Raw genomic sequence first — 26,716 nt, 5'->3', positions numbered from 1 at the left:
TCAGAGGAAAATTTACAGCCAAGATGCTTAAACTTAAAAAAGAAGAAAAATCTCAAATCTATAACCTAACTTCACTCCTTAAAATGAACTAGAGAAGAGCAAACTTAAAGAGGTGGATGTGATTTACAACAAAACTAGCAGAAGGAAGGCTATCATGAAGATTGGAATGGATATGAACAACAACAAAAAACCCCCCAGAAAACTGGAAAATAATAGAGAAAATCAAATAAAGCACAGGTAGTTCTCTGAAAACATCAATAAAACTGAAAAACCTAAAGGAAAAAAGATTCAACTTACTAAAATTAGAAATGAAAGAAGGGGCATTGCTACTGACCACAGAGAAATAAATGGATTATAAGAGAAATCATATTTTAGTGAACCTGAATTTCCTTCTTTTCTGAAAACACACATTGTCAAATGTCCAGTGGAAGTAGATTATGCTTAATAATTCAAAAGGCAACCCAGACAATGACAACTGCAACTTACTAAAGACCTACTAATTCACTGTTCTTATCTTACAGATGCACAAAAGCATCGAAAATAACTGAACAAGCATCTTTTCCAAGTCAATGCCTGCAAATAGTAGGACACACATTGAAACCCAGGTGTCTCCAGTTTCAAATCCTATTCAAATCCACATCTCTAAACTGCTATGTATTTATTAGAAGTAATAATACTAAGTCCAATATCATAAGAAAGAATGAAAAATGAAATTAAGCCATTTTTAGAGTTTGGTTTTACTGATGTATTTTTCATGAATTAAAAGCAAAGTTTCACTATGCAATTAAGTAAGGGCTTCCCAGGTGGCACAGCGGTAAAAATTCCACCTGCCAATACAAGAGACAAGGGATCCCTGGGTCTGGCAGATTCCCTAGAGAAAGAAATGGCAACCCACTCCAGTATTCTTGAGAAATTCCACAGACACAGAAGCCTGGCAGGCTACAGACCCATGGGGTTGCAAAGAGTCAGACAAGACTACACACGTGTGCGTACACAATTAAACTCTGCTGCTGCTGCTGAGTCGCTTCAGTCGTGTCCGACTCTGTGCAACCCCATAGATGGCAGCCCACTTGGCTCCTCTGTCTCTGGGAGTCTCCAAGCAAGAATAGTGGAGTGAGGTGTCACTGCCTTCTCCAATGCATGAAAGTGAAAAGAGAAAGTGAAGCTGCTCAGTCGTGCCAACTCTTCACGACCCCATGGACTGCAGCCTACCAGGCTCCTCCGTCCATGGGACTTTCCAGGCAAGAGGACTGGAGTGGGGTGCCATTGCAATTAAACTCAACAGGCATTTATTTCAACAAAGTCTATTTGTGCAAGAAATCTCAAATACTTCAAATGCCAGCTAAAGAAAACAACGAGGTGGCTCAGATGTCTGCGCCTACAATGCGGGAGACCCAGGTTCAATCCCTGGGTTGGGAGGATCCTCTGGAGAAGGAAATGGCAACCCACTCCAGTACTCTTGCCTGGAAAATCCCATGGACAGAGGAGCGTAGTAGGCTACAGTCCATGGGGTCACAATGAGTTGGACATGACTAAGCGACCTGACTTGACTTCACTTCAAAGGAAACAACATGGCAGATGATCTGATAAATCTTGTGGCAGAGGGGCCAGGAGGGGTATGGAGGGCACAATAACACAGGGACATGGGACAGGAATTTCAGAAGTACAGTGTTTTCCTAGCAATGCAACTTACCCAAGGCCTATCTTTCCTTCTAAGTGTAGCTCAAATGTCCCTAGCTACAAAACTTTCCCTGACAACTCCAGCACCTTTGCCTGAAATGCTATTAATATTACCACTTTTAGGGATGTTCACTTGGCATTTGCCATTTTATACTGCCGTTAAATACTTATTTCTTCACTAGCATCTTATACCTTTCCAGCATCAGGACAGCTAATGTCTTACAAATGATACTATAGCACACAATAAGTATTTGATGATGATAATGAAAATGAATCTAATTTCAGATTTTCACATCTTTTCTTTTTCCCCAGGTTACTGAAGTGTAACTGACATAGAACCCTGTATAAGTTTAAGGTGCACAACAAAACGATTTACATATATTTTTTAAAATAATTACCTCAGTAAGATTAACATCCAACATCTCACATAATTACACTTTTTTTTCCCTTGTGATGAGAACTTTTAAGATCTACTCTCTTACAACTCAGATTATCAAGTTTTAAAATGTCTGGAATGTGTTAGACTTGATCCAGCAAGTTCTGGCAGTCTGAGGTGAATTCTGGACCAAAAGGCTTTGATTCTCCAACCAGAGTTCTGGTAAGGCTCAGGATGTTTTCTTTCCTCAAACTCTGTACCTCATATGGCATCATTCTGAGTCAATCTAATTGTTTACCAGAATGTCAATAATGAAAGCACTTTGGGATGAAATAAAACGATGATATTTTAAATGTGCTAAAACATACCCAGTGAAAACAGACTAAAGTTGACTGACAGGGACATAGATGGTCAGTCACTTTATTGCTATAACCGAAAACTGGTGCCAAATTAGCCCTCCAGATACAATTGAAAAAAAAAAAAAGAAAACTGGACAAAATATAAGAAACAGTTTTCAGACAGTGCATAACAGGCACTCCTGAGTGAAGGGAGGCAAACAAAGCTTTCTGGTAGAAGTCACTTTTGATATTACCATGTAAGTTAGGAGAACACAAGCATAATACAGCAGTCTTGTTAAGTTGAGCAGAAGAAGATTAAAGTTTAGGGAAGCAGAAGCAGCTATTTGTGGAACAGTACAAGAGAGGCAGGAGATATAGAAAAAGAGCTCTGGAAACCAATATAGGTTCCCCTTAAATGTTGCTAAATACTAAGCTACGCCTGTATGTAGGGAAACTCCACAAGGTCAGCCAAAGAAAAACTTCCAGAGTTTCAAGTTGTAGAGCTCATAGAGGCCTTGGGGAAATCCTAGTTCTGACCAGATCAAAGAGACCTGTTTAAAGACCCAGGACGTTAGTATAGAGATCAGAAGTTCTAATGTAGCCTAAAGGTTGAATCTGCCCTAAAAATATATAAATAAGCTCCAAAAGGATCAAGAAAATCTCCAACTTAACTGCTCTCCAAGACAAACCTCAACATTCTTTAAAGCAAAAGAATAAAAATCAGACACTCGATACGTAATTCAACGTCCATCCTCCAATCTTAAATGTGATATGCCCCAGCAATTCAACTCCTAGGTATTTATTTACTCAAATATAAAGCTAACTGGAAAGTGAAACAAGACTGGAATCTGAAAAAGCAGACTAGGTTCACAATTTCACTTTTTACTGTTTATATGTCTCTCACTATTTGTGCATTGAATATAATATTTTAAAGATAATACTCCATTTACAGTTGTCACAAAATATTGGATAAATTTCCTGTGCTGTTCAATATATGCTTGTAGTCTATCTTATACTCAATAGTTTCTATCTACTACTCTCTCATGACTATATTGCCCCTCTCCTCACAGGTAACCAGTAGTTTGTTCTCTGTATCTGTGAGTCTGTTTCTTTTTTGTTATATTCATTAGTTTGTTACATTTTTTAGCTTCAGCATAGAAGTGATATACAGTATTTGTCTTTCTTTTTCTGTCTGTCTGGTTTATTTCACTTAACACAATGCCCTCTAAGTCCATACCCTCTAAATCCGTGATCTCTGCATGGATATCAAACCAGTCAATCCTAAAGGAAATGAATCCTGAATATTCACTGGAAGGACTGATGCTGAAGCTCCAATCCTTTGGCTACCTGATGTGAAGAGCCGATTCATTAGAAAAGACCCTGATGCTGGGAAAGACAGAAGGCAGAAGGAGAAGGGGACAACAGAGGAGGAGATGGCTGGATAGCAACACCAACTCAATGGACATGAGTTTGAGCAAACTCTGGGAAGCCTGGCATGCTGCAGTTCATGGGGTCACAGAGTCAAACATGACTGAGCGACTGAACAACAACCTGTTCTAAGATAGAGCATGGCTCCCCTGGTGGTTCTGTGGTAAAGAATCTGCCTGCAATGCATGAGACATGGGTTCGACCCATGTCTGCAACCCACTCCTGTATTCTCGCCTGGGAAATCCCATGGACAGAGGAGCCTGGGAAGTTGCAGTCCACAGGGTCATAAAAGAGTGAGACATGACTTAGTGACTAAACAACAACAAAGATGGAGCATATGAGAAAAGATAGGCAGTCTGAGAGTTAAGATGCTGTCACATAATTTGACGATGCTGAGATACTCTAGAAAAACTCATGTGATAAACTCATAAGATTCAGAAAAGAGAAGCAAGAGAACAGTATTTCTAAAATTGAGAAGATGACTGACTACTGGTCTCAACTATGCTGCCTTTATTCTTTAAGACTATTATAAACCACTCCAGATCATTCATCCTTTCTTTTTTCTTAAATTCCTAACTCCCCAAATAAATCCAAGAGTAACAGATGACTAGACTGAAAGAGGATTGAGGCAGTGCAGTACTGGTGATTAAATACACAGATTTTGAAGTTACAACATTTAGGGCTGATCCTGAGTGTGTCATTTACTAGTGTGTGACTCTAGGTGGGTTACTTGGCCTCTCTGATGCAAGTAACTGTCCATAACTACCTCATCAGGTTGCAACAGGGATTAAATGAATTTGAAAAGTGCTTAGAACAGTGTCTTGAACCACGTAAGTGTTTACAATGGCACAGATAATAATACACTCGTTAAAACTAATTTTTTTTATTTAACAATTCTATACAATTTTTAAAGGTTACTTTCCATTTACAGTTATTATAAAATATTGGCTGTATTCCCTATGTCGTGCAATACCTCCCTGTGCCTATCTTACATCCTATAAACACTAAGTATTTTTTAAAAACTCCCCTCAAATCAGATTTTAAAAACCTAAGCCATATAATCCTGCAAAGAACTGAAGAGGAAAATATTTTTATTCCCATTTTATAAACAGGTTCTACTAGAAAAACTAAGAAACTTACTAGACTAAAAAATCCAACTAGAAAGTAGTCTAGCACACAAATATTCGATTGGCCAAAAGGTTTGCTAGGGCTTTCCATCACATATTTTGGCCAGCCTAATACATAATAAACTGATTAATTTGCTCTGCAAAACTATTCCCATATAAGAGATTTTATTCCATTTTATGCAGTAGTTACTAGCAGTTAGACTCTAAAAAGAGTATACTATCAACTCAAAAGCAAAAAATGTACAACATACAGTATTCTTGCCTGCGAAATCCCATGGACAGAGGAGCCTGCCAGTCTATGGGATCACAAAGAGTCAGACACGACTGAGCAACTAACACAGGAAAAGCGTACAAAAAACAGCAGTTGTCCGTATTACTTTTTCCATCTACTACGTGCTTATCTAAACATTTAATATGCATGATCTTATTTAATCCTTGAAATAATAACAACTGCTATCTCATTCTACAGATGAGGAAACTGAGGTTTTAGAGGGATTAACTTGATAGAAGTCATACAGCTGAAAAACAGCAGAACTGACATTTAATTCCAAGTCTATCTGACATCAAAGGCTATATCCCCTTTCATTATTCATGCTGCTCTAAGGCAATGCATACTTTATTGAGGCTCACATACTAAAAAATCTTCAATACAATGAAGATCATCCAAGTCAAAAAATAATAATAATAATGCTCTTTACTTCTCTAGCTTAACATATGCAGTCAAACAGCAAAATTCATGCATTGTTGGGATACTAGTTAGTATTCCAAGGTAAGAAACTTTAAAAAATCTTTGGGAAACAAAAAATGAATCTCAAAATACTGTTTCAAAACACTGGAAATACATGTAAATCACGTTGGTGAAATGAAGTGAAGTGTATTTTTCACTGTTTCCAAAGATGTCATTTACCTCCCCTGCCCATCTAGAAGAGAATAATAATAATAATCACCTATAAGGTGACCCTGTTTATTGCTTTTTATTTACAGGAATGTGTTTAAACTGAGAATTAAAATGGATTAATTTCCTCTTATAAGATTGCTTTTACCTATTTATTTTTGAAATCCTTGTGTTTCTTAGCCATTTATATGACTCCTTCATATAAAAAATAGTAAGCCTTGGTCCTATCAACTGCATAATTTTCCCTCAGTTTGCTACTTTTAATGTTTGTCTGTTTTATCACTGTTGATTTTCAGAAATTTAAACTTTCATAAAATGAAATCTATTTCCTCTTTCACTTCTTATATAACCAATAACATCTGTCTTCCACCGTCTAGAAATGTGATAAATAATTGATTTATATTTTCATCCAGTTTTAATGGCTTGATCTTTTTTTTAAAAAAAGGTGTCATACTTGAAAATTATGTTATTTTATTTCAAAAGTTCTTTCAATAAAATGTTCTTATTTCAAAAGGCAAACAACAACAACAACAAAACAATATAAAACATACTGAACAACGAAGATTAAAGATCAAAAGTCCAAGCTCCCTCAAATCCTTTCGGGGCTACATGCTTAGTCTATGCACATACTAAAATATACAGGGAAAAGTGCCTATAGCTGGCTGACATTTTGCCTCTTCTCTTCACAATCTCTTGGCTCATGCACCCCAATGGAGACTAAAGAATGCTGAGCTAGAGTACGTTAGTAGTGATTCTGAATGTCCAAGAAGGGGGACAGTATTGGGCTGGCCAAAAAGTTCATTTGGGCTTTCCCATAAAACATTACAGAACATATTCATCCAAGATTTTCAGACTTACTATAGAATTTTTTTTTATTCAAGTGACAGCAGTTTGAAGACTTGGTAATTTCTGAAACAGTGTTTTTGGAAATGCTGGCCCAGCACTTCAGACAACCCTAAACTGCAACATTTTGTGAATACAAAGTACACAAATTAAATATTTAAAAAATAAAAGATAATGAACTTACTTGGGATACACTGGTTCATAAAGGTACTTGTCCCCTCTTGTAGATGTTATGTGAAAAAACAAGATGTAGCCATTTGCCGTCTGAAAGATAAATTTTATTTACCATGAATTAAAGGGTAAAGCTATGATTGTAACCTTAATTTTAATTTTATTTAAAGTATTTATTTCAAAGTATTTCTTTCTTAGAAAATATTTTACTCTTAAGAATACTCTTTTGAAGATCTACAGCTAAATTATCCAAGCAAATGAATCACTATGTTTCAGTATAATCTATCTTGTTCATAAAGTAACTCATGAAAGGAATTTATAAGGTTTCAAAATATTCCATAGGTAATTGAAATTAATAATTTATAATAAGCTGTAGACATTAGTATTCTAAAATAGCTATTATTCAGGTAATAGATGGCTATTTTGCAAAATATACAGACTGTTCTGAACTCTGGAATAATATGGTAAAATTTTTCTGAGTTTTTAAAGCAATGACATCACCAAATGGTAATAGTATGATGAAATTCAACATACTTTATACATTTCAAAATCAATAAATTAGCCTGATTTACTACAAAATATACTCTTGAGACAGAAGAAAAATAGAGAAACTTCAATTTCAAAAGTTTGAACATCAGCTAATTTTTCTAAGTTAGCAAAATGCTTCAAACTGTATTAACTAGGTCAGAAAGAAAAATACCATACAATATCACTTATATATGGAACCTAAAATATGACACAAATGACACATATTTTCAGGACAGAAACAGACTAACAGATAGCTAAAACAGACATGGTTGCCAGGGTTGGGGATGGACAGACTGGGAGTTTAGGATCAGGCAGATACAAATTTTTATATAAGGAATGGACAAATAATAAGGTCCTACTGTATTGCACAGGGATCTACATTCAATATTCAATATCCTGTGATAAACTATAATGGAAAAGAATATTAAAAAGATCATGTGTGTGTATATATATGTATAAATGAATCACTATGCTGCACAGCAATTAATACAGCATTGCAAATCAACTACATTTCAATTAAAAAATTATAAATTGTTCTAAAACAAAATGTCATATGATCATGGCAGATATTTACTTATGAAGCTCAACCAACCATTTTACACTTATATAAATATTTTAAAAAACCTGTATTTAGCTTTTTCTAAACAAACCTCATGCAAAGAGTTGACTCATTGGAAGACTCTGATGCTGGGAGGGACTGGGGGGCAGGAGGAGAAGGGGACGACAGAGGATGAGATGGCTGGATGGCATCACCGACTCAATGGACATGAGTTTGAGTGAGTTTGGTGATGGACAGGGAGGCCTGGCGTGCTGCGATTCATGGGGTCACAAAGAGTCGGACAAGACTGAGCGACTGAACTGAACTGAACCAGATACTTTCAGACATAACAGAATCAAGTGGCAATGTTTTACTCAAACTACTTTATATTCATACTGAATTCCTGGCATTTTAGTGGCAGGACAGCTTTGACCAAAAACAGAACTAAAAAAAAAAATTAAAAAATTATTCAAGGTTTCAAATTTCTTTCCAGTACAGGTTTTCTGTTTTTCATATAAAGGAATGCAAGAGGAAACACTCAATTTCTTCAGGAAAGCCAGGTGATCTGTTTAAGCTAAAAATGTTAATATTTCATAATGTTTTCCAAAACTCTATTTCAACATATTGGGATACCAAAGAAAAAAGGATAAAATCCTCCAGATAAGATAGTCATTCTAATTCCTCATGTACAATTTTATATTATTCTAATGTGAAAACTATGAGATAAAAAAGAAAATGGATGCAAATAAAAACCATACTAAAAGTTTCACAGATGTCACGACCCCTATATAGATTACTGACTAAAATGTGTAAACTCTACTACTGCATGGGCTAGAAAAGTAAAACAACATAGTACAGTACTTAGATAAATAACATACTTTGTCTGGAATATCAGCCACTCAAAGTCAAAAGTTTAACATTTCAGAACATCAAATGCTAATAATATTTGAGAATTTTAACAACTGCTTAGAAGACTATAATGCCAGGGAAAATACAGCATCACTTTGCCCCAGCATTTAGAAACCTTACATAGACAGTATACTAGATGAGATTACAAATATGGCTTGATTTACTATTTTGGTATTCTCTATCAATTATCTCTAGCAGCTAAAGTTGGCTTTGCATGTATATCAAATGTTATATATTTCTAGATATTAATGATTTCATCAGCGATAATTTCATAAACACGCCTGCCTTTGAACAACAAAAGTTTTGGTGGTAAACGATCGTTCTTAAAAAAGAGCATCTTTCTGTATCTATACCAAAACTGTTATTATTATGTAGTGAGACCATAGTTAGACTGTCCTTCTCTTCTTATCCCCAAATACTGCAAATTTAAGTATATAACTCGAAACCTTTTTCTAGTATATATAATAAACATAAGTACACACTCTAAGACCAGCTTTTCTAAAAAGTTAATGAAAAGACAAAATAAAGAACTTCAAAGTTCTCTTTCTTATTTCCTAATCTTCCTGTTATCATTCCTAATCTTAAAATATTTTTTTCTTTCTCCAAGGCATATTACTGGATTATATGGCTTTAACTACAGAGGTCCAGGAAGCAACTGTTAGAACTGGACGTGGAACAACAGACTGGTTCCACATTGGGAAAGGAATATGTCAAGGCTGTATATTGTCAACCTGCTTTAGAAACATTGGGCTGGATGAAGCACAAGCTGGAATCAATATTGCTGGGAGAAATATCAATAACCTCAGATATGAAGATGACACAACTTTTTATTTTTTTAAATCAATTTTTAAATTTTAATTGGAGGCTAATTACTTTACAATATTGTAGTGGTTTTTGCCATACATTGACATAAAATCAGCCATGGTGTATATGTGTTCCCCATTCTGAACCCTCCTCTCACCTCCCTCCCAATCCCATCCCTCTGGGTCATTCCAGTGCACCAGCCCTGAGCACCTTGTCTCATGCATCGAACCTGGACTGGTGATCTATTTCACATATGATAATTTACATGTTTCAATGCTATTCTCTCAAACCATCCCACCCTCGTCTTCTCCCATAGAGTTCAAAAATCTGTCCTTTATATCTGTGTCTCTTTTGCTGTCTCACATATACAGTCCCTGTTAGCATCTTTCTAAACTCCATATATATGCATCAATATACTGTATTGGTGTTTTTCTTTTTGACTTACTTCACTCTGTATAATAGGCTCCAGTTTCATCCACCTCATTAGAACGATTCAAATGCATTCTTTTTACTAGCTGAGTAAATTTCCATTGTGTATATGTACCACAGCTTTCTTATCCATTCGTCTGCCGATGACATCTACGTTGCTTTCATGTCCTGGCTATTGTAAACAGTGCTGTGATGAACATTGGGGTACATGCGTCTCTTTCCATTCTGGTATCCTTGGTGTGTCTGCCCAGCAGTGGGATTGCTGGGTCGTATGGCAGTTCTACTTCCAATTCTTTAAGGAATCTCCACACTGTTATCCATACTGGCTGTACTAATTTGTACTCCCACAAACAGTGAGAGGGTTCTCTTTTCTCCACACACTCTCTAGCATTTATTGTTTGGAGACGTTTTGATAGCAGCCATTCTGACCGGTGTGAGATGGTACCTCATTGTGGTTTTGATTTGCATTTCTCTAATAATGAGTGATGTTGAACATCTTTTCATGTGTTTGTTAGCCATCCGTAAGTCTCCTTTGGAGAAATGTCTGTTTAGTTCTTTGGCCCATTTTTTGATCGGGTCGTTTATTTTTCTGGCATTGAGCTGCAGGAGCTGCTTGCATATTTTTGAGATTCTTTGTCAGCTGCTTCATTTGCTATTATTTTCTCCCATTCTGAAGGCTGTCTTTTCACCCTGCTTATAGTTTCCTTCGTTGTGAAAAAGCTTTTAAGTTTAGTTAGGTCCCATTTGTTTATTTTTGCTTTTATTTCCATTACTCTGGGAGGTGGGTCATAGAGGATCCTGCTGTGATTTACGTCAGAGAGTGTTTTGCCTATGTTTTCCTCAAGGAGTTTTATAGTTTCTGGCCTTACATTTAGATCTTTAATCCATTTTGAGTTTATTTTTGCGTATGGTGTTAGAAAGTGTTCTAGTTTCATTCTTTTACAAGTGGCTGACCAATTTTCCCAGCACCACTTGTTAAAGAGATTGTCTTTTCTCCATCGTATATTCTTGCCTCCTTTGTCAAAGATAAGGTGTCCATAGGTGCATGGATTTATCTCTGGGCTTTCTATTTTGTTTCATTGATCTATATTTCTGTCTTTGCGCCAGTACCATACTGTCTTGATGACTGCAGCTTTGTAGTATAGTCGGAAGTCAGGCAGGTTGATTCCTCCAGTTCCATTCTTCTTTCTCAAGACTGCTTTGGCTATTCAAGGTTTTGGTATTTCCATACAAATTGTGAAATTATTTGTTCTAGGTCCCTGAAAAATACCACTGATAGCTTGAATGGGCTTGCACTGAATCTACAGATTGCTTTGGGTAGTATACTCATTTTCACTATATTGACTCTTCCAATCCAGGAACAAGGTATATTTCTCATCTTTCTGTGTCATCTTTAATTTCTTTCATCAGTGTTCTATAGTTTTCTATATATAGGTCTTTTGTATCTTTAGATAGATTTATTCCTAAGTATTTGATTCTTTTCATTGCAATGGTGAATTAATTGTTTCCTTAATTTCTCTGTTTTCTCACTGTTAGTGTATAGGAATGCAAGGGATTTCTGTGTGTTAATTTTATATCCTGCAACTTTACTATATTCATTGATTAGCTCTAGTAATTTTCTGGTGGCATCTTTAAGATTTTCTAAGTAGAAGATCATGACATCTGCAAACAGTGATTTTTACTTCTTTTCCAATCTAGATTTCATTTCTTTTTCTGCTCTGATTTGGTAGAATTCAGTTGTGAAGCATCTGGTCCTGGGCTTTTGTTTGTTGGAAGATTTTTGATCACAGTTTCAATTTCCACACTTGTGATGGGTCTGTTAAGATTTTCTATTTCTTCCTGCTTTAGTTTTGGAAAATTATAGTTTTCTAAGAATTTGTCCATTTCTTCCTAGTCCATTTTATTGGCATATAGTTGCTGATAGTAGTCTCTTATGATCCTTTGTATTTCTGTGTTGTCTGTTGTGATCTCTCCATTTTCATTTCTAATTTTGTTGATTTGATGCTTCTCCCATTTTTCTTGATGAGTCTGGCTAATGGCTTGTCTGTTTTATCTATCTTCTCAAAGAACCAGCTTTTAGCTTTGTTGATTTTTGCTATAGTCTGCTTTGTTTCTTTTTCATTTATTTCTGCCCTAATTTTTATGATTTCTTTCCTTCTACTGACCTGGGGTTCTTCATTTCTTCTTTTTCTAGTAGCTTTAGATATAGAGTTAGGTTATTTAGTTGATTTTTCTCTTGTTTCTTGAGGTAAGCCTGTATTCCTATGAACCTTCCCCTTAGCACTGCTTTTACTGAATCCCATACATTTTGGGTTATTATGTTTTTATTTTCATTCATTTCTATGCATTTTTTTATTTCTTTTTTGATTTCTTCTGTGATTTGTTGGTTATTCAGAAGCGGATGACACTTTTATGGCAGAAAGTGAAGAAGAACTAAGGAGTCTCTTGATGAAAGTGAAAGAGGAGAGTGAAAAAGTTGGCTTAAAGCTCAATATTCAGAACACTAAGATCACGGCATCTGGTCCCATCACTTCATGGCAAATAAATGAGGAAACAATGGAAACAGTGACAGACTTTATTTTTGGGGGCTCCAAAATCACTGCAGATGGTGACTGCAGCCATGAAATTAAAAGATGCTTGCTCCCTGGAAGAAAAGTTATGATCAACCTGGACAACATATTAAAAAGCAGAGACATTACTTTGCCAACAAAGGTCCGTCTAGTAAAAGATATGGTTTTTCCAGTAGTCATGTATGGATGTGAGTTGAACCATAAAGGAAGCTGAGCACCAAAGAACTGATGCCTTTGAACTGTGGTGTTGGAGAAGACTCTTGAGAGTCCCTTGGACTGCAAAGAGATCCAACCAGCCCATTTTAAAGGAAATCGGTCCTGAATATTCATTGGAAGGACTGATGCTAAAGCTGAAACTATTATATTTTGGCCACCTGATGCGAAGAACTGACTCACTTGAAAAGACCCTGATACTGGGAAAGATTGAAGACAGGAGGTGAAGGGGATGACAGAGGATGAGATGGTAGGATGGCATGACTGACTCATGAGTTTGAGTAAACTCTGGTAGTTGGTGATGGACAGGGAGGCCTGGCGTGCTGCACCTCATGGGGTCACAAAGAGTTGCACATGACTGAGTTGCTGGACTGAACTATACAGAAGTCCAACGACCTGCAGGCAATTTATATGACATTCTTTATGTTCACGTTTTTTGTATATCCATGCATTAGGGCCATAAGATCGTAAGGATAAAGGGTATTAAGAGGATGAAAGAAGGAAATCATTACTTAAATAGAGGATAGAAAAAACATATGTCTCCCTTAATGCCACTTAGAAGAAAAAGAACTACAAACAATAATATAAAATATATCAACAAGGCAATAAACAGTCAGAGGCATAAATATTAGGCTTCATTTAACTGCAAATCTAGTAATAGACATTAAAAAAATCATACAAATTACCTCACTTAATTCCACATTTTAAAAAGAAGAGACTAAATTCTCTGGTGGTGGTAGTTGATATGGTTATTATTATTATTAACTGCCTGTTTTTATTCGGCTGTGTTTGGGCATTTGGGAAGTTTCACTAGCTACTCCAAACTAAATGTGTTTTAAAATTACTTTATGATTGATGGATGATATATATACTAGAAATAGTAACTTTCTGTAAACAGGAAGAATTTAAATCTAACTGTGAACCAGTACAACACTGTAGAGCAATTATCCTCCAATTAAAATAAAACTAACTGCATAATTAGACAAGTCAACAGTTACCTATAACTAATGCTTAACCTGTAGGCAGCTTCGCAATACTTTCTTCTACCAACCAAATGCTTTTATTGCACATGAATTCACCAGACACTTTAGAATTTCAAGACACAGGGCATTTCTTCCTCTGCATATACCATTTTTACCATAACGGATAGAATGGATTTATGCATCTGGCTCTAATGACTTGAATCATGGAATCATAAGGATTTCTATAATCATTTAAGAGATATGGATTTGATGATCTAGATCTTTTATCCCAACATATGGTCATATTAGGTTTCAAATATGGCTGGCAGAAGAACATTTTAAAATTCTTTACACTAATTCATAAGTGGTGTTTTCTGTTTTTAGCTATATTTCTTTATTATATATGTTGAAGTATATAAAATTACTCCAAATCATACCTCTAAGAGAATGATTTAACATTTTGAATACTTTCAGACTTTGCACATACATATGAATATATTTAAATGAAAAATAACAAAAAGTTGTAAATAGCACATTCTCTCAAAAACAGGTGATGAATATCTTTTGATACAAATAGTCATCACATCATTATTCCTAGTTCTATAACACTGTTTTATACCAAGAGCTCTTGAAGACTTCCGGTTCTAACCAAGATGGATTAAATTGAAGACAGTTTATGCTCCCATCTGAAATAAACAACCCAGAACCAAGCAAAATATATGAAACAATGGTTTCAAAACACTGACATCAGCAGTGAAGGCCAGTGATCCCTGAGAGATGGGAAACTGAGCTGAGTTCTACTGTTTCAGCTTACTGTCTAGAGAGTTCTCAGGTCACAGCACTGAGAAGGGAAGTGGAGACAAAGCCTAGGAGACGACCTGTGTTGAGAAGATGCTGCTGAGAGTTCAGGAAGAACAGGCACTTAAAATTTATATGACAGAGTACTACCAGAGACAAGAGAGTTCTATGGAGAAAGAATCAAAGAACACCAATAAGCATATGCATGTGAAGACACTACCAATGCAGAAGAAAACCAAAAGGATTAGAAAAGGGAACAGTGCGTGGTGTTCCAACAGTCCTGAAAACAGTCTCTGTCCCATCAGCAAGACTGAGAAAACTCATAATGCACGTGGCTTTGATTAGTTGCTCGTAACAGTGTTTTCACGTATGGCTGTGGTAAATCTTAGAAAGGTAGTGTCTTAGAAGTAGGGAATAATTAGCTCTAGATTGAGTATTGTTCCAACACTTGCAATACAAACCCACAAAACAAAATATGAACACACCAAACTGCCTCCAAGTAACATAAGTACTTCTCAGGACAAAGCTAAAGATTTATAGGACCACAAAAATATCCAGTAAACAACAAAGTAAAACCATAATGTCTGGCATCCAGTGAAAGATTACTACACATATAGACAGGCAGAAAAACACAAGACACAGTAAGAAGAAAAATCAACCAATCAAAAATGATCCAGAATTCAACCTGATGTTAGAATTGGCATAAAAGGACACTGAAAACAGTTATAACTGTGTTCAATATGTTCAAAGGCCAGGGAACATAGAAAACCCAAACCAAACTACAGGGATTAAAAAAACTAAACTATCTGAGATAAAAATACACTAAAAGGAATTAATGGCAGATTAGACATTAAAAAGTTTCCTGGTCATGAAGGAAACACACACAAAAAGACTAAAACTGATAGAGTATCAGTAAATTATGGCCTAACACATGCACAGAGTTCCCAAAGGAGAGAGGTAAGAGGGGGGAAAAAAAAGTTGCATTAAATTTGATACAAATTTCATTTGTTTCATTTAAACTTCTTTAAAAGATAGCTGACTTTTAAAATAAAAATAGTAGAAATGTAGGTTGGGGTCTTACCATATATTAAAAATAAAATGTGTATAATATATGTTCCTTGACCCCAAAAGAATTAAACTAGAAACTGATGACAGAAACTTTCTGGAGAACTCACAAAAATATATGCTTCTAAGTAATTCATAAAAGAAGAAATCAAGACAGAAATTTAGAAAAACATAGGAATTAGTGGGGTATTATTACAGCAGTGCTGAAGGGAAACTTTCTAGCTTCAAATGCCTGTCTTATAAAAAAAGGAAAAATGCCAAATCAGTGACCCTGGGTTCCACTTTAAACTAGAAACATACAAGCAAATGAAACCAAAAGTAAATAATTTTTTTAAAATAAAGAAAATAATAGAGATCAGCATGGAAATCAGTGAAACAGAAAAGAAAATCAATGAAACTAAAATCTGGGTTTTGTTTTGTTTTTAAAAGAGATCATTAAGATCTTCCATACTTCTAGTCATAGTGTCCAGGAAAAAAAGAAACAGGATAACCACTATCAGAAATGAGAGGTGACATCACCACATAGTTTGCTGCTGCTGTGGCTGCTAAGTCGCTTCAGTCGTGTCCCACTCTGTGCGACCCCACAGACGGCAGCCCACCAGGCTCCCCCGTCCCTGGGATTCTCCAGGCAAGAACACTGGAGTGGGTTGCCATACCTTTCTCCATCACATAGTTTACACATATTTAACTTTATGATAGTAAATTTACAACTCGGATGAAATGGACAGATTCCGTGAAAGACATAAACTATCAAAACTTGCTTGTATCTACTGAAGAAATTAAATCTTTTCCATGAAACAAAACTCTAGGCCCAGATGCTATCACTGGTGAATTCTACCAAATATTTAGAAGAGACAATATCGATTCAACACAAACTCATCTAAAAAACCAAAAAGGACGGAAAATTTTGATCTCATTTTATGAGGCCAGCTTTACCTTCACACCAAAATAAGATAAAGACATTTTGAGGAAAAAAAAACTACAAACCAATATCCTTTATTAACATCTATGTAAAATTTCTAAACAAAGATTTGGCAAATTAAATCTAACAATGTACTGTCAGAATAACAGATCGTGTTTATTCAGGAATACAAGGTTGGTTTAACATTCAAAAATCAATAAATATAATTTACAATATTAACAAACTAAAAAAGGAAAATTGTATGATAGTCTCAACAAATGCAGAAAAGGTAGCAAACAAAATCCAATATAACACTACTAATTAAAAACTATCAGCAAATTAACTACGTAATAAAGAGAATCTTAAAAATACCTATAACATGATTCTTAATACCAAAAGATAAATACTTTCCTATTCAAGATTATATTGGACAGTCTTACCAATAAAATCAATGAAGAAAAAGGAATAAAAAGTATCCAGATTGATATCATAGTCTTTTGAGAAAGTATGATGAGATCTACTAAAAAAGTAGTAGAATAAGTGAGTTTAGCATGGTTGTAAGATACAAGATCAACAGAAAAATCAACTGCATTTCTACATCTTAGAGATGAACAATTAGAAAATTAAAAGTTTTCCCCCAAAAATATAAAATACTTTGAGATAAATCTGGCTAAAGATGTGAAATACTTGTATACTAATAATAAAACATTGATGAAGTTAAAAATATCTAAATAAGAGATACAACTTGTTTATAGGTCAGAAGAATCAATTCTACAACAATGACAAATCTTCTCCAATGGATCCACAGATCCAACACAATTCCAATCAAAAGGCCAGCAGTCATATTCATAGAAACCAACTAGGTGACTCTACAATTCATATGGAAACAAAAAGTCCTACAACAGTGAAAGCAACTTTGAAAAGGAAGCTGAAAAAGTAACACTATATGATTTCAAAAATAATTGCAGAGCTAGAGTTATCAAAATAATACTGTATTGTAAAGGAGACTGGGATCAAGAAGATCCCCATGGAAAACAAATGCAAGAAAGCAAAATGGCTGTCTGGGGAGGCCTTACAAATAGCTGTGAAAAGAAGAGAAGCAAAAAGCAAAGGAGAAAAGGAAAGATACAAGCATCTGAATGCAGAGTTCCAAAGAATAGCAAGGAGAGATAAGAAAGCTTTCTTCAGTGATCAGTGCAAAAAAAGAGAGGAAAACAACAAAATGGGAAAGACTAGAGATCTCTTCAAGAAAATTAGAGATACCAAGGGAACATTTCATGCAAAGATGGGCTTGATAAAGGACAGAAATGGTATGAACCTAACAGAAGCAGAAGATATTAAGAAGAGGTGGCAAGAATACATGGAAGAACTGTACAAAAAAGAGCTTCATGACCCAGATAATCGCGATGGTGTGATCACTCATCTAGAGCCAGACATCTTGGAATGTGAAGTCAAGTGGGCCTTAGAAAGCATCACTACAAATAAAGCTAGTGGAGGTGATGGAATTCCAGTTGACATGTTTAAAATCCTGAAAGATGATGCTATGAAAGTGCTACACTCAATATGCCAGCAAATTTGGAAAACTCAGCAGTGGCCACAGGACTGGAAAAGGTCCATTTTTATTCCAATCCCAAAGAAAGGCAATGCCAAAGAATGCTCAAACTACCACACAATTGTGCTCATCTCACATGCTAGTAAAGTAATGCTCAAAATCCTCCAAGCCAGACTTGAGCAATACGTGAACTGTGAACTTCCTGATGTTCAAGCTGGTTTTAGAAAAAGCAGAGGAACTAGAGATCAAATTGCTAACATCTGCTGAATCATAGAAAAAGCAAGAGACTTCCAGAAAAACATCTATTTCTGCTTTATTGACTATGCCAAAGCCTTTGACTGTGTGGATCACAATAAACTGTGGGAAATTCTGAAAGAGATGGGAATACCAGACCACCTGACCTGCCCCTTGAGAAATCTGTATGCAGGTCAGGAAGCAACAGTTAGAACTGGACATGGAACAACAGACTGGTTCCAAATAGGAAAAGGAGTACGTCAAGGCTGTATATTGTCACCCTGCTTATTTAACTTATATGCAGAGTACATCATGAAAAACGCTGGACTGGAGGAAACACAAGCTGGAATCAAGATTGCTGGGAGAAATATCAATAACCTCAGATATGCAGATGACACCACCCTTACGGTAGAAAGTGAAGAGGAACTAAAAAGCCTCTTGATGAAAGTGAAAGTAGAGAGTGAAAAAGTTGGCTGAAAGCTCAACATTCAGAAAACGAAGATCATGGCATCTGGTCCCATCACTTCATGGCAAATAGATGGGAAAACAGTGGAAACAGTGTCAGACTTTATTTTTTGGGCTCCAAAATCACTGCAGATAGTGACTGCAGCCATGAAATTAAAAGACACTTACTCCCTGGAAGGAACGCTATGACCAACCTAGAGAGCATATTCAAAAGCAGAGACATTACTTTGCCAACTAAGGTCCGTCTAGTCAAGGCTATGGTTTTTCCTATGGTCATGTATGGATGTGAGAGTTGGACTATGAAGAAGGCTGAGCGCCGAAGAATTGATGCTTTTGAAGTGTGGTGTTGGAGAAGACTCTTGAGAGTCCCTTGGAATGCAAGGAGATCCAACCAGTCCATTCTGAAGGAGATCAGCCCTGGGATTTCTTTGGAAGGAATGATGCTAAAGCTGAAACTCCAGTACTTTGGCCACCTCATGCGAAGAGTTGACTCATTGGAAAAGACTCTGATGCTGGGAGGGATTGGGGGCAGGAAGAGAAGGGGATGACAGAGGATGACATGGCTGGATGGCATCACTGACTTGATGGATGTGAGTCTGAGTGAATTCCGGGAGTTGGTGATGGACAGGGAGGCTGGCGTGATGCGATTCATGGGGTCGCAAAGAGTCGGACACAACTGAGCGACTGAATTGAACTGAACTGAACATAAAGACAGATTAACACTTCATGGAACTGAAGAGAATGCAGACAAAATCCCACATACACAAGGACAACTGATTTATGAGAAAGATGCAAAAGAAATGCAGTGTAGAAAGGATAACCTTTTCAACAGACTGTGTTGAACAACTGAGTATCAGCAGGCAAACAATTAACTTGGAACCATACCCTGCACCATACACGAAATTTAATTCAACATATAGCATAGACCTAAATATAAAACCTACATCAGTAAGACTTTAAAAGAGAGCACAGGAAGAAGACATGACACATTAAAAAAAAAAAAAAACAACAATGAACAGGACTTCATCAAAATTAAGTACTTCATTGGAAAACCACTGTTAACAGGATGAAAAGACAAGTAACATACTATAAGAAATTCTTTGTAAAGAATATGTGTAATAAAAGACTTTTATCCAAAATATACTAAGAAGTCTAGAAACTCAAAAAGAAAGCAAATAATAAATAGATAAAATGGGAAAATGGGAAATAATCAAATGAAAAGATGTTCAATATCATTAGTCATTACAGAAATGTAAATTATAACTATAGTCGGATACCACCACCCACCCATCAGTATAACGAATCTTAAAAAGGCATACCGTAAACTGTCAAAGAGGAATGAAAACTCCTGTACACTGCTGGCAGGGATATACATTGGTACAATTACTCTGTAAAAAGTTTAGCATTTCCTTAAAACGTTAAACATAAGGTACCTACCTTTTGATCTAGCTGTTTCATTCATAGTTATTTACCCAAGGAAAAAGGAGATATATATCCACATAAAGATTTGTACTTCAACATCCACAATGCCTTACTTGACCAAAACTGTAAACAACTCAAATGCCCATCAACAGAAAAATGGATAATCCAATTGTGTTATATCCATAAGATGGAATACTACTCAGCACGAACTACTGATTCATGACAACATGCTTGAATCTCAAAATAACTGTGCTTAAATTATGTCAGTAAATTAGAAAAAAAGCATACACTGGATGATTCCATCTATTTAAAACTCTACTCATCTACTGACAGAAAGCAAATCAATAATTGGTTTTAGAGGAAGGTAATTCATGGCAGGAGGGAAGGATTACAAAAGGGTAGAAGGAAACCTCTGCAGCTACTGCTGCTAAGTCACTTCAGTCGTGTCTGACTCTGTGTGACCCCATAGAGGGCAGCCCACCAGGCTCCCCCGTCCCTGGGGTTCTCCAGGCAAGAACACTGGAGTGGGTTGCCATTTCCTTCTCCAGTGCAAGAAAGTGAAAAGTGAAAGTGAAGTCACTCAGTTGTGTCCGACTCTTGGCGATTCCATGGACTGCAGCCTACCAGGCTCCTCCATCCATGGGATTTTCCAGGCAAGAGTATTGGAGTGGGGTGCCACTGCCTTCTCCACTGACTGTAGTTACAGTTTCAAAATTAATCTAATGGTACACTTCAAGTATGTGCAGTTTATTGTATATCAACTGTACTTCAATAAAGCTATTTAGAAAAATGGAATGGAAATGATGGCTGACTTGGAAACTTTTGCTCTCTTGAAAAGCTTCTACCATCACAGTAAAAAACAAAACAAAACAAACTTTATCTAGCCTACTGGAAAATAAGAAGTTACAAAGAAAACCAAAGTGGACAGCAACAGTCAACTATCAGACATGTAACTAAAGGACCATCCAGCATCAGCAGAGCTCTCAGATGTCTGCAGTCACATCAGTACTGCAGGCACTGAGATCAGGAGAACCGCTTGACCAAACCCACGGCAAATCACAGGAGAGTCAACAAATGGTTGTTCTGAGCCACCATTTTGAAGTTAGATATTAAATGTGAAAAATAACAACTCTAACAAAAACAGTATAACTTTAAGAATATATATAATTTAAGGGACTATAAATAGTATAATTTAAGGACACCAAGTTATAGAAATAAGAGCAAAATTCGAAGACATCCAGAAGAGCAATCACTTCCAAAACAGTGTTTGGTCAAACCAAGATGAAAAAGAAAGGAGAGAGAGATGAATGAGTACCATGTAGAACACGATATTCCTCTACAACTTGCTGTAGTCCACTCTCTTTGCTTTCAGCTGTTATTTGGTGCCTCAATACATTAACATGTTAGCAAGAGGAGGGCAGAAAAACCCGACAATGAAACAACAGGAATTCTAACTTACACTGATGTTTTTCCCTCATTCAAAAAAAAGTTATATTCTAATACATGTTATAGTAACTCTCATGTTGTAGCAGATAATGTACACTTCCATTTAGCTAAGAGTGAGAGAATATCAAGGGTAGCAAGGAGAAACAGAGTGGAATGGCAGGTTGAGGCCAGATCAGCCTTGAATATTAGACTAAGAAGTTTAGAATACATTTTGAATACAAGAAGAAGCCACCAAAAGGTTTGAAAGTAAGAATAAGGGCTGTGATTTAGAAAAACACCAATACAGTATACTAACACATATATATGGAATTTAGGAAGATGGCAATGACGACCCTGTATGCAAGACAGGAAAAGAGACACAGATGTGTATAACGGACTTTTGGACTCAGAGGGAGAGGGAGAGGGTGGGATGATTTGGGAGAATGCCATTCTAACATGTATACTATCATGTGAATTGAATCGCCAGTCTATGTCTGACGCAGGATGCAGCATGCTTGGGGCTGGTGCATGGGGATGACCCAGAAAGATGTTATGGGGAGGGAGGTGGGAGGGGGGTTCATGTTTGGGAATGCATGTAAGAATTAAAGATTTTAAAATTTAAAAAATAAAAATAAAAAAAGAAATAAATTTTTAAAAAAATAAAAAAAAAATTTAAAAAAAAAATAAAAAAATAGAAACAGTGAAGAAGGCTGAGCGCCGAAGATTTGATGCTTTTGAACTGCGGTGTTGGAGAAGACTCTTGAGAGTCCCTTGGACTGCAAGGAGATACAACCAGTCCATTCTGAAGATCAGCCCTGGGATTTCTCTGGAAGGAATGATGCTGAAGCTGAAACTCCAGTACTTTGGCCACCTCATGTGAAGGGTTGACTCACTGGAAGACTCTGATGCTGGGAGGGATTGGGGGCAGGAGGAGAAAGGGACGACAGAGGATGAGATGGCTGGATGGCATCACTGGCTCGATGGACGTGAATCTGAGTGAACTCCGGGAGATGGTGATGGACAGGGAGGCCTGGCGTGCTGTGATTCATGGGGTTGCAAAAAGTCAGACATGACTGAGCGACTGAACTGAACTGATGCATAATTCAGGCACATTTCAAGTAGACAAAAATAAAAAATAGCTGAAAGTTTTGAGTTCCGGGCATTCTACAAAATACACTAAAGGCCTGTGCTAAGGTAATGACAATGAGAATAAAGAGGATGCCAATAAATCAGAGTCAGGATTTAGCAAAATACTGGTGATTGGAAGAGAATGCAGAATCAAGAGACTCCAGGTTTTTTCCTATTATAAGCAAAGCCTCATAAAAATATTTATGCATATGCCAAATACACTGGTGCTTCTTGCCACAGAGAGTACTAGGAATGAGACAGCACTTAAAATTCATTTTAATGTTCCTTGTGCACATATATCAGAGAAGGTGATGGCAACCCACTCCAGTACTCTTGCCTGGAAAATCCCATGGATGGAGGAGCCTGGTAGGCTGCAGTCCATGGGGTCGTGAAGAGTCGTCGCACACGACTGAGCGACTTCACTTTCACTTTTCACTTTCATGCATTAGAGAAGGAAATGGCAACCCACCCCAGTGTTCTTGCCTGGAGAATCCCAGGGACGGGGGAGCCTGGTTGGCTGGCTGCCATCTATGGGGTCGCACAGAGTTGGACACGACTGAAGTGACTTAGCAGCAGTGCACACACACATATATATATATAAATTGTCTGAAACTGAGGAAAACTGTAGGGATATTTATGGTCTAGTATCATATCTACTAAAATGATATTCTACCTTTGATATTCAGAGAAAACACTCCGAAACACTATGGGCCAATTCTTAAAATGGTAAAGGATTTTCTTTCTCACACTTAAAATATTAAGGTACAACTTGATAAGGAGGTGACTGTGGCTCTGTTAATGATACAGTAATAGAATTTTTAATATAACTGACATGCCAGAGCACACAATGACTATTCTTGGCGGTTGAGGGGAAGGCCGTAAAAAGTGCTTTGGTTTTGACTTAAAGTGCAGAGAGAGACTGATGTTGTATTGCTCTACAGATCATATAACTGTATACGCTTCTCACACAGTCTACTGATGTTTTTGTAAAAGCAAATTGCAAAATATCTCCTGGATTCAGCTTTATTCCATAATAGCTAGTAGGATTAAACAACCATGCTAACAGTGAAAGGCAGTAAAGCAAAATTATTAAGACTTTTAAATTCTAGAACCAGGCTTCATGGGTTAGAATTTCATTATCAGCAGTGTGATCTGAAGTACATAGTATCTATGTAATCTGGGGCAGGTGCTTTAACCTGTCTACCACAATCAACTCAACCGTATGATGGAAGTAACAAAATTACGTATCATCAGAGGGCTGTTATGAAAAATAATTTTAATGCACATAGGCACTTAAATAGTGCCTACCACAGAGCAGGCACCAAAAAAGTTAACCATCATAATAACTCAATTTTTAAGTAAGTAGTTAATTCACAATCAATGGATTCATGTATGAGGCTAAGAAAATGTAAAATACATTTGAGACAAAGGACCATCAAAATTATAAAGCTTTAGAATCCAATTAAACTTCTAATTATCTAGTAAGTTCACTTATCTAATACACATGGCATGGTAATATATAATTTTTAAGATTATTTTTATGTGTCCCTTTATAGATTATCTTTTAGTACAAATGACTGCAAAGAAGAGTGATTGCTTTGTACTGTGTGTGATCAGTCGTGTTCAACTCCTTGTGACACCATGGAGTCTGCACCAGGCTCCACTGTCCATGGAATTTTCCAGGCAAGAATAATTCCTACTTCAAGTGATTGCCTCACTGAACAGATAATACAAAAATACCAGTGACCTTACTAAACTATTATCAAATGATAGTTCTCCATCTGTATTATTCTACATTATAATACATTATAATATAAAAAATGAAGATAAAATATAACCTCTTTTGCAGGCAGAGGCAAATGAAACTTGAACAATGGGATGAAATGGTTTACTCTGAGTTAGCTTCTGCTAAGATGGAAAGACTGAACCCACATTCGTAACTTTCTTCTTTTCTCAGTTGCTGTTCTTACTCGTTAAATAGTGTCTGACTCTTGCCACCCCATGGACTGTAGCCTGCCAGGCTCCTCTGTCCATGGAATTTCCTAGGCAAGAAATACTGGAGTGGGTAGCCATTTCCTTCTCCAGAGGATCTTCCCAACCCAGGGACCAAACCTGCATTTCCTGCGTCTCCTGTATTGCAGGCAGACACTTTACCTGCTGAGCCATCTGGGACTACAACACAGTTACCAAAAAGCATGCTGTGACTGCTCCCAGAAATAAATGCTGACAGGGCTTGCTCCTTGGAAGGAAAGCTATGACAAACCCAGACAGCATAACAAAAAGCAGAAACATTACTTTGGCAACAAAGGTCTGTATAGTCAAAGCTATGGTTTTTCCAGTAGTCATGTACAAATGGGAGAGTTGGACCATAAAGAAAGCTGAGTGTCAAAGAATCAATGCTTTCAAACTGTTTCAAACTGGTGCTGAAGTAGACTCTTGAGAGTCCCTTGAACAGAAAGGAGATGAAACCAGTCAATCCTAAAGGAAATCAACCCTGATTATTCACTGGGAAGGACGGATGCTGAAGGTCAAGGTACAATACTTTGGCCACCTGATGTGAAGAGCTTACTGACTGGAAAAGACCCTGATGCTGGGAAAGACTGAGTACAAGAGAAGAGGGCAGTAGAGAATGAGATGGTTAGATGGCATCATCGACACAATGGACATGAGTTTGAGCAAACTCTGGGAGACAGCGTGGCATGCTGCAGTGCCGGGAGCCAGCGTGAGGAACTCCGCCCATGACAAAGGTCATGAGGAAGGAGGTTTGGCATACGCAAAGGCCTGATCAAGGCTCAGGAAACCCCCTGTTCCCGAGCACTTACCCCCAAAACCAGAGTCTATCTACTTCACTGTTTCATGCTCTTGCCTACACCTCTGACTTTATGGGGGGCTGCTCCCCACCGGTTCTCTCGGAGAAGGAGTAAACGTGCAGCTCCAAGTCAATAAAAATTCCTGGGCGTGACAAGAGTGTTTCAACTCCTCTGAAGGTTATCTAGTGCACCTGTATAGGTTCTGCTGGCCACATGTGATTGTTTACAGCCTCCCAATCTGAGAGGCACGAGATGTTTTAGAGTTACTAAAGGCAAGTTCTTTTGGGAAGTTAGAAATTACCAGTATAGTGGGTTGGTTAGGAATTATATTGGTGAAGGGTTTTTCATTTGTTGTGCCAATAATTGCTGCTAATTCCCTGCCCTGGGTGTGACAAGGGTGTCTCAGGTCAAACCTCTCTGCTGGCAAACTAGCTTGTGTGACAGGATTATCCATACTCCTGCCATTGTTTACTACCTCTCAACCATAAACAGCACAGAGAGTTTGGAGTATTTTGAGAGTCTTAACTAGCATAGGGCTTTTCTCATTGTTGAGTCAATGATTGTCACCAGGCCTCCATATCCTTAGGCACCTGGGAATATATTAATCAATGTATTCGGAATATAGAAAAGGAAATATAGTAGTTTTTAAGGTTAGCAATACTAGACTTTTTGAGTTAATGAATTTTCTCTTTTGTAATAGATCACTGTACTTTGTTATAAATCACTGTGTCCTTGCTATGTAAAAATGTAACTTTATCACTATCTTAAGACTAAATAGATCTTAAGGGGAACATTGGTGAAAGGATTTTCATTTGTTGGGCTGATGTTTGCTGCTAAATCTCCATATTCCCTGCCCTTATAATAAATATAACTAGCATATAGAAGAAATAAGTATTAACCTTTAAGCATATAGGAGAAATAAGTATTAACCTTTAAGATTAATCATGTTAACCTTGGGTTAAATAAATTCCTTTCTTTTTAACCCTGGGTTAAATAAATTCCTTTCTTGATTGTAACTCACTACACCCTCACCCTACAGGAATGCAACTTTATTTGGAGGGTGGTGCCTGGTTTAAGAAAAAACACCCTTGGAAAAAAAAAGTTT

General features: G+C 36.8%; 1 protein-coding gene across 3 annotated transcripts in view; it reads right to left on the bottom strand.

Annotated features, from left to right (window-relative positions):
* The window catches only part of RIC1 (RIC1 homolog, RAB6A GEF complex partner 1), a 140,487-nt gene that overhangs the window by 62,948 nt on the left and 50,823 nt on the right, over positions 1-26,716 (bottom strand). For all 3 annotated transcript variants that reach the window (XM_069576478.1, XM_069576479.1, XM_069576480.1), the window contains exon 3: positions 6,872-6,951. In XM_069576478.1, coding sequence (XP_069432579.1) covers positions 6,872-6,951 — 80 coding nt within the window. The remainder of the gene's footprint in view (positions 1-6,871; positions 6,952-26,716) is intronic.

This window comes from Ovis canadensis, chromosome 2 (genome assembly GCF_042477335.2).
Source record: "Ovis canadensis isolate MfBH-ARS-UI-01 breed Bighorn chromosome 2, ARS-UI_OviCan_v2, whole genome shotgun sequence".
Lineage (NCBI taxonomy): Eukaryota > Metazoa > Chordata > Mammalia > Artiodactyla > Bovidae > Ovis > Ovis canadensis.
Note: the sequence above shows the minus strand (reverse complement) of the source record. Positions and strands in the feature narration are given on the sequence as shown.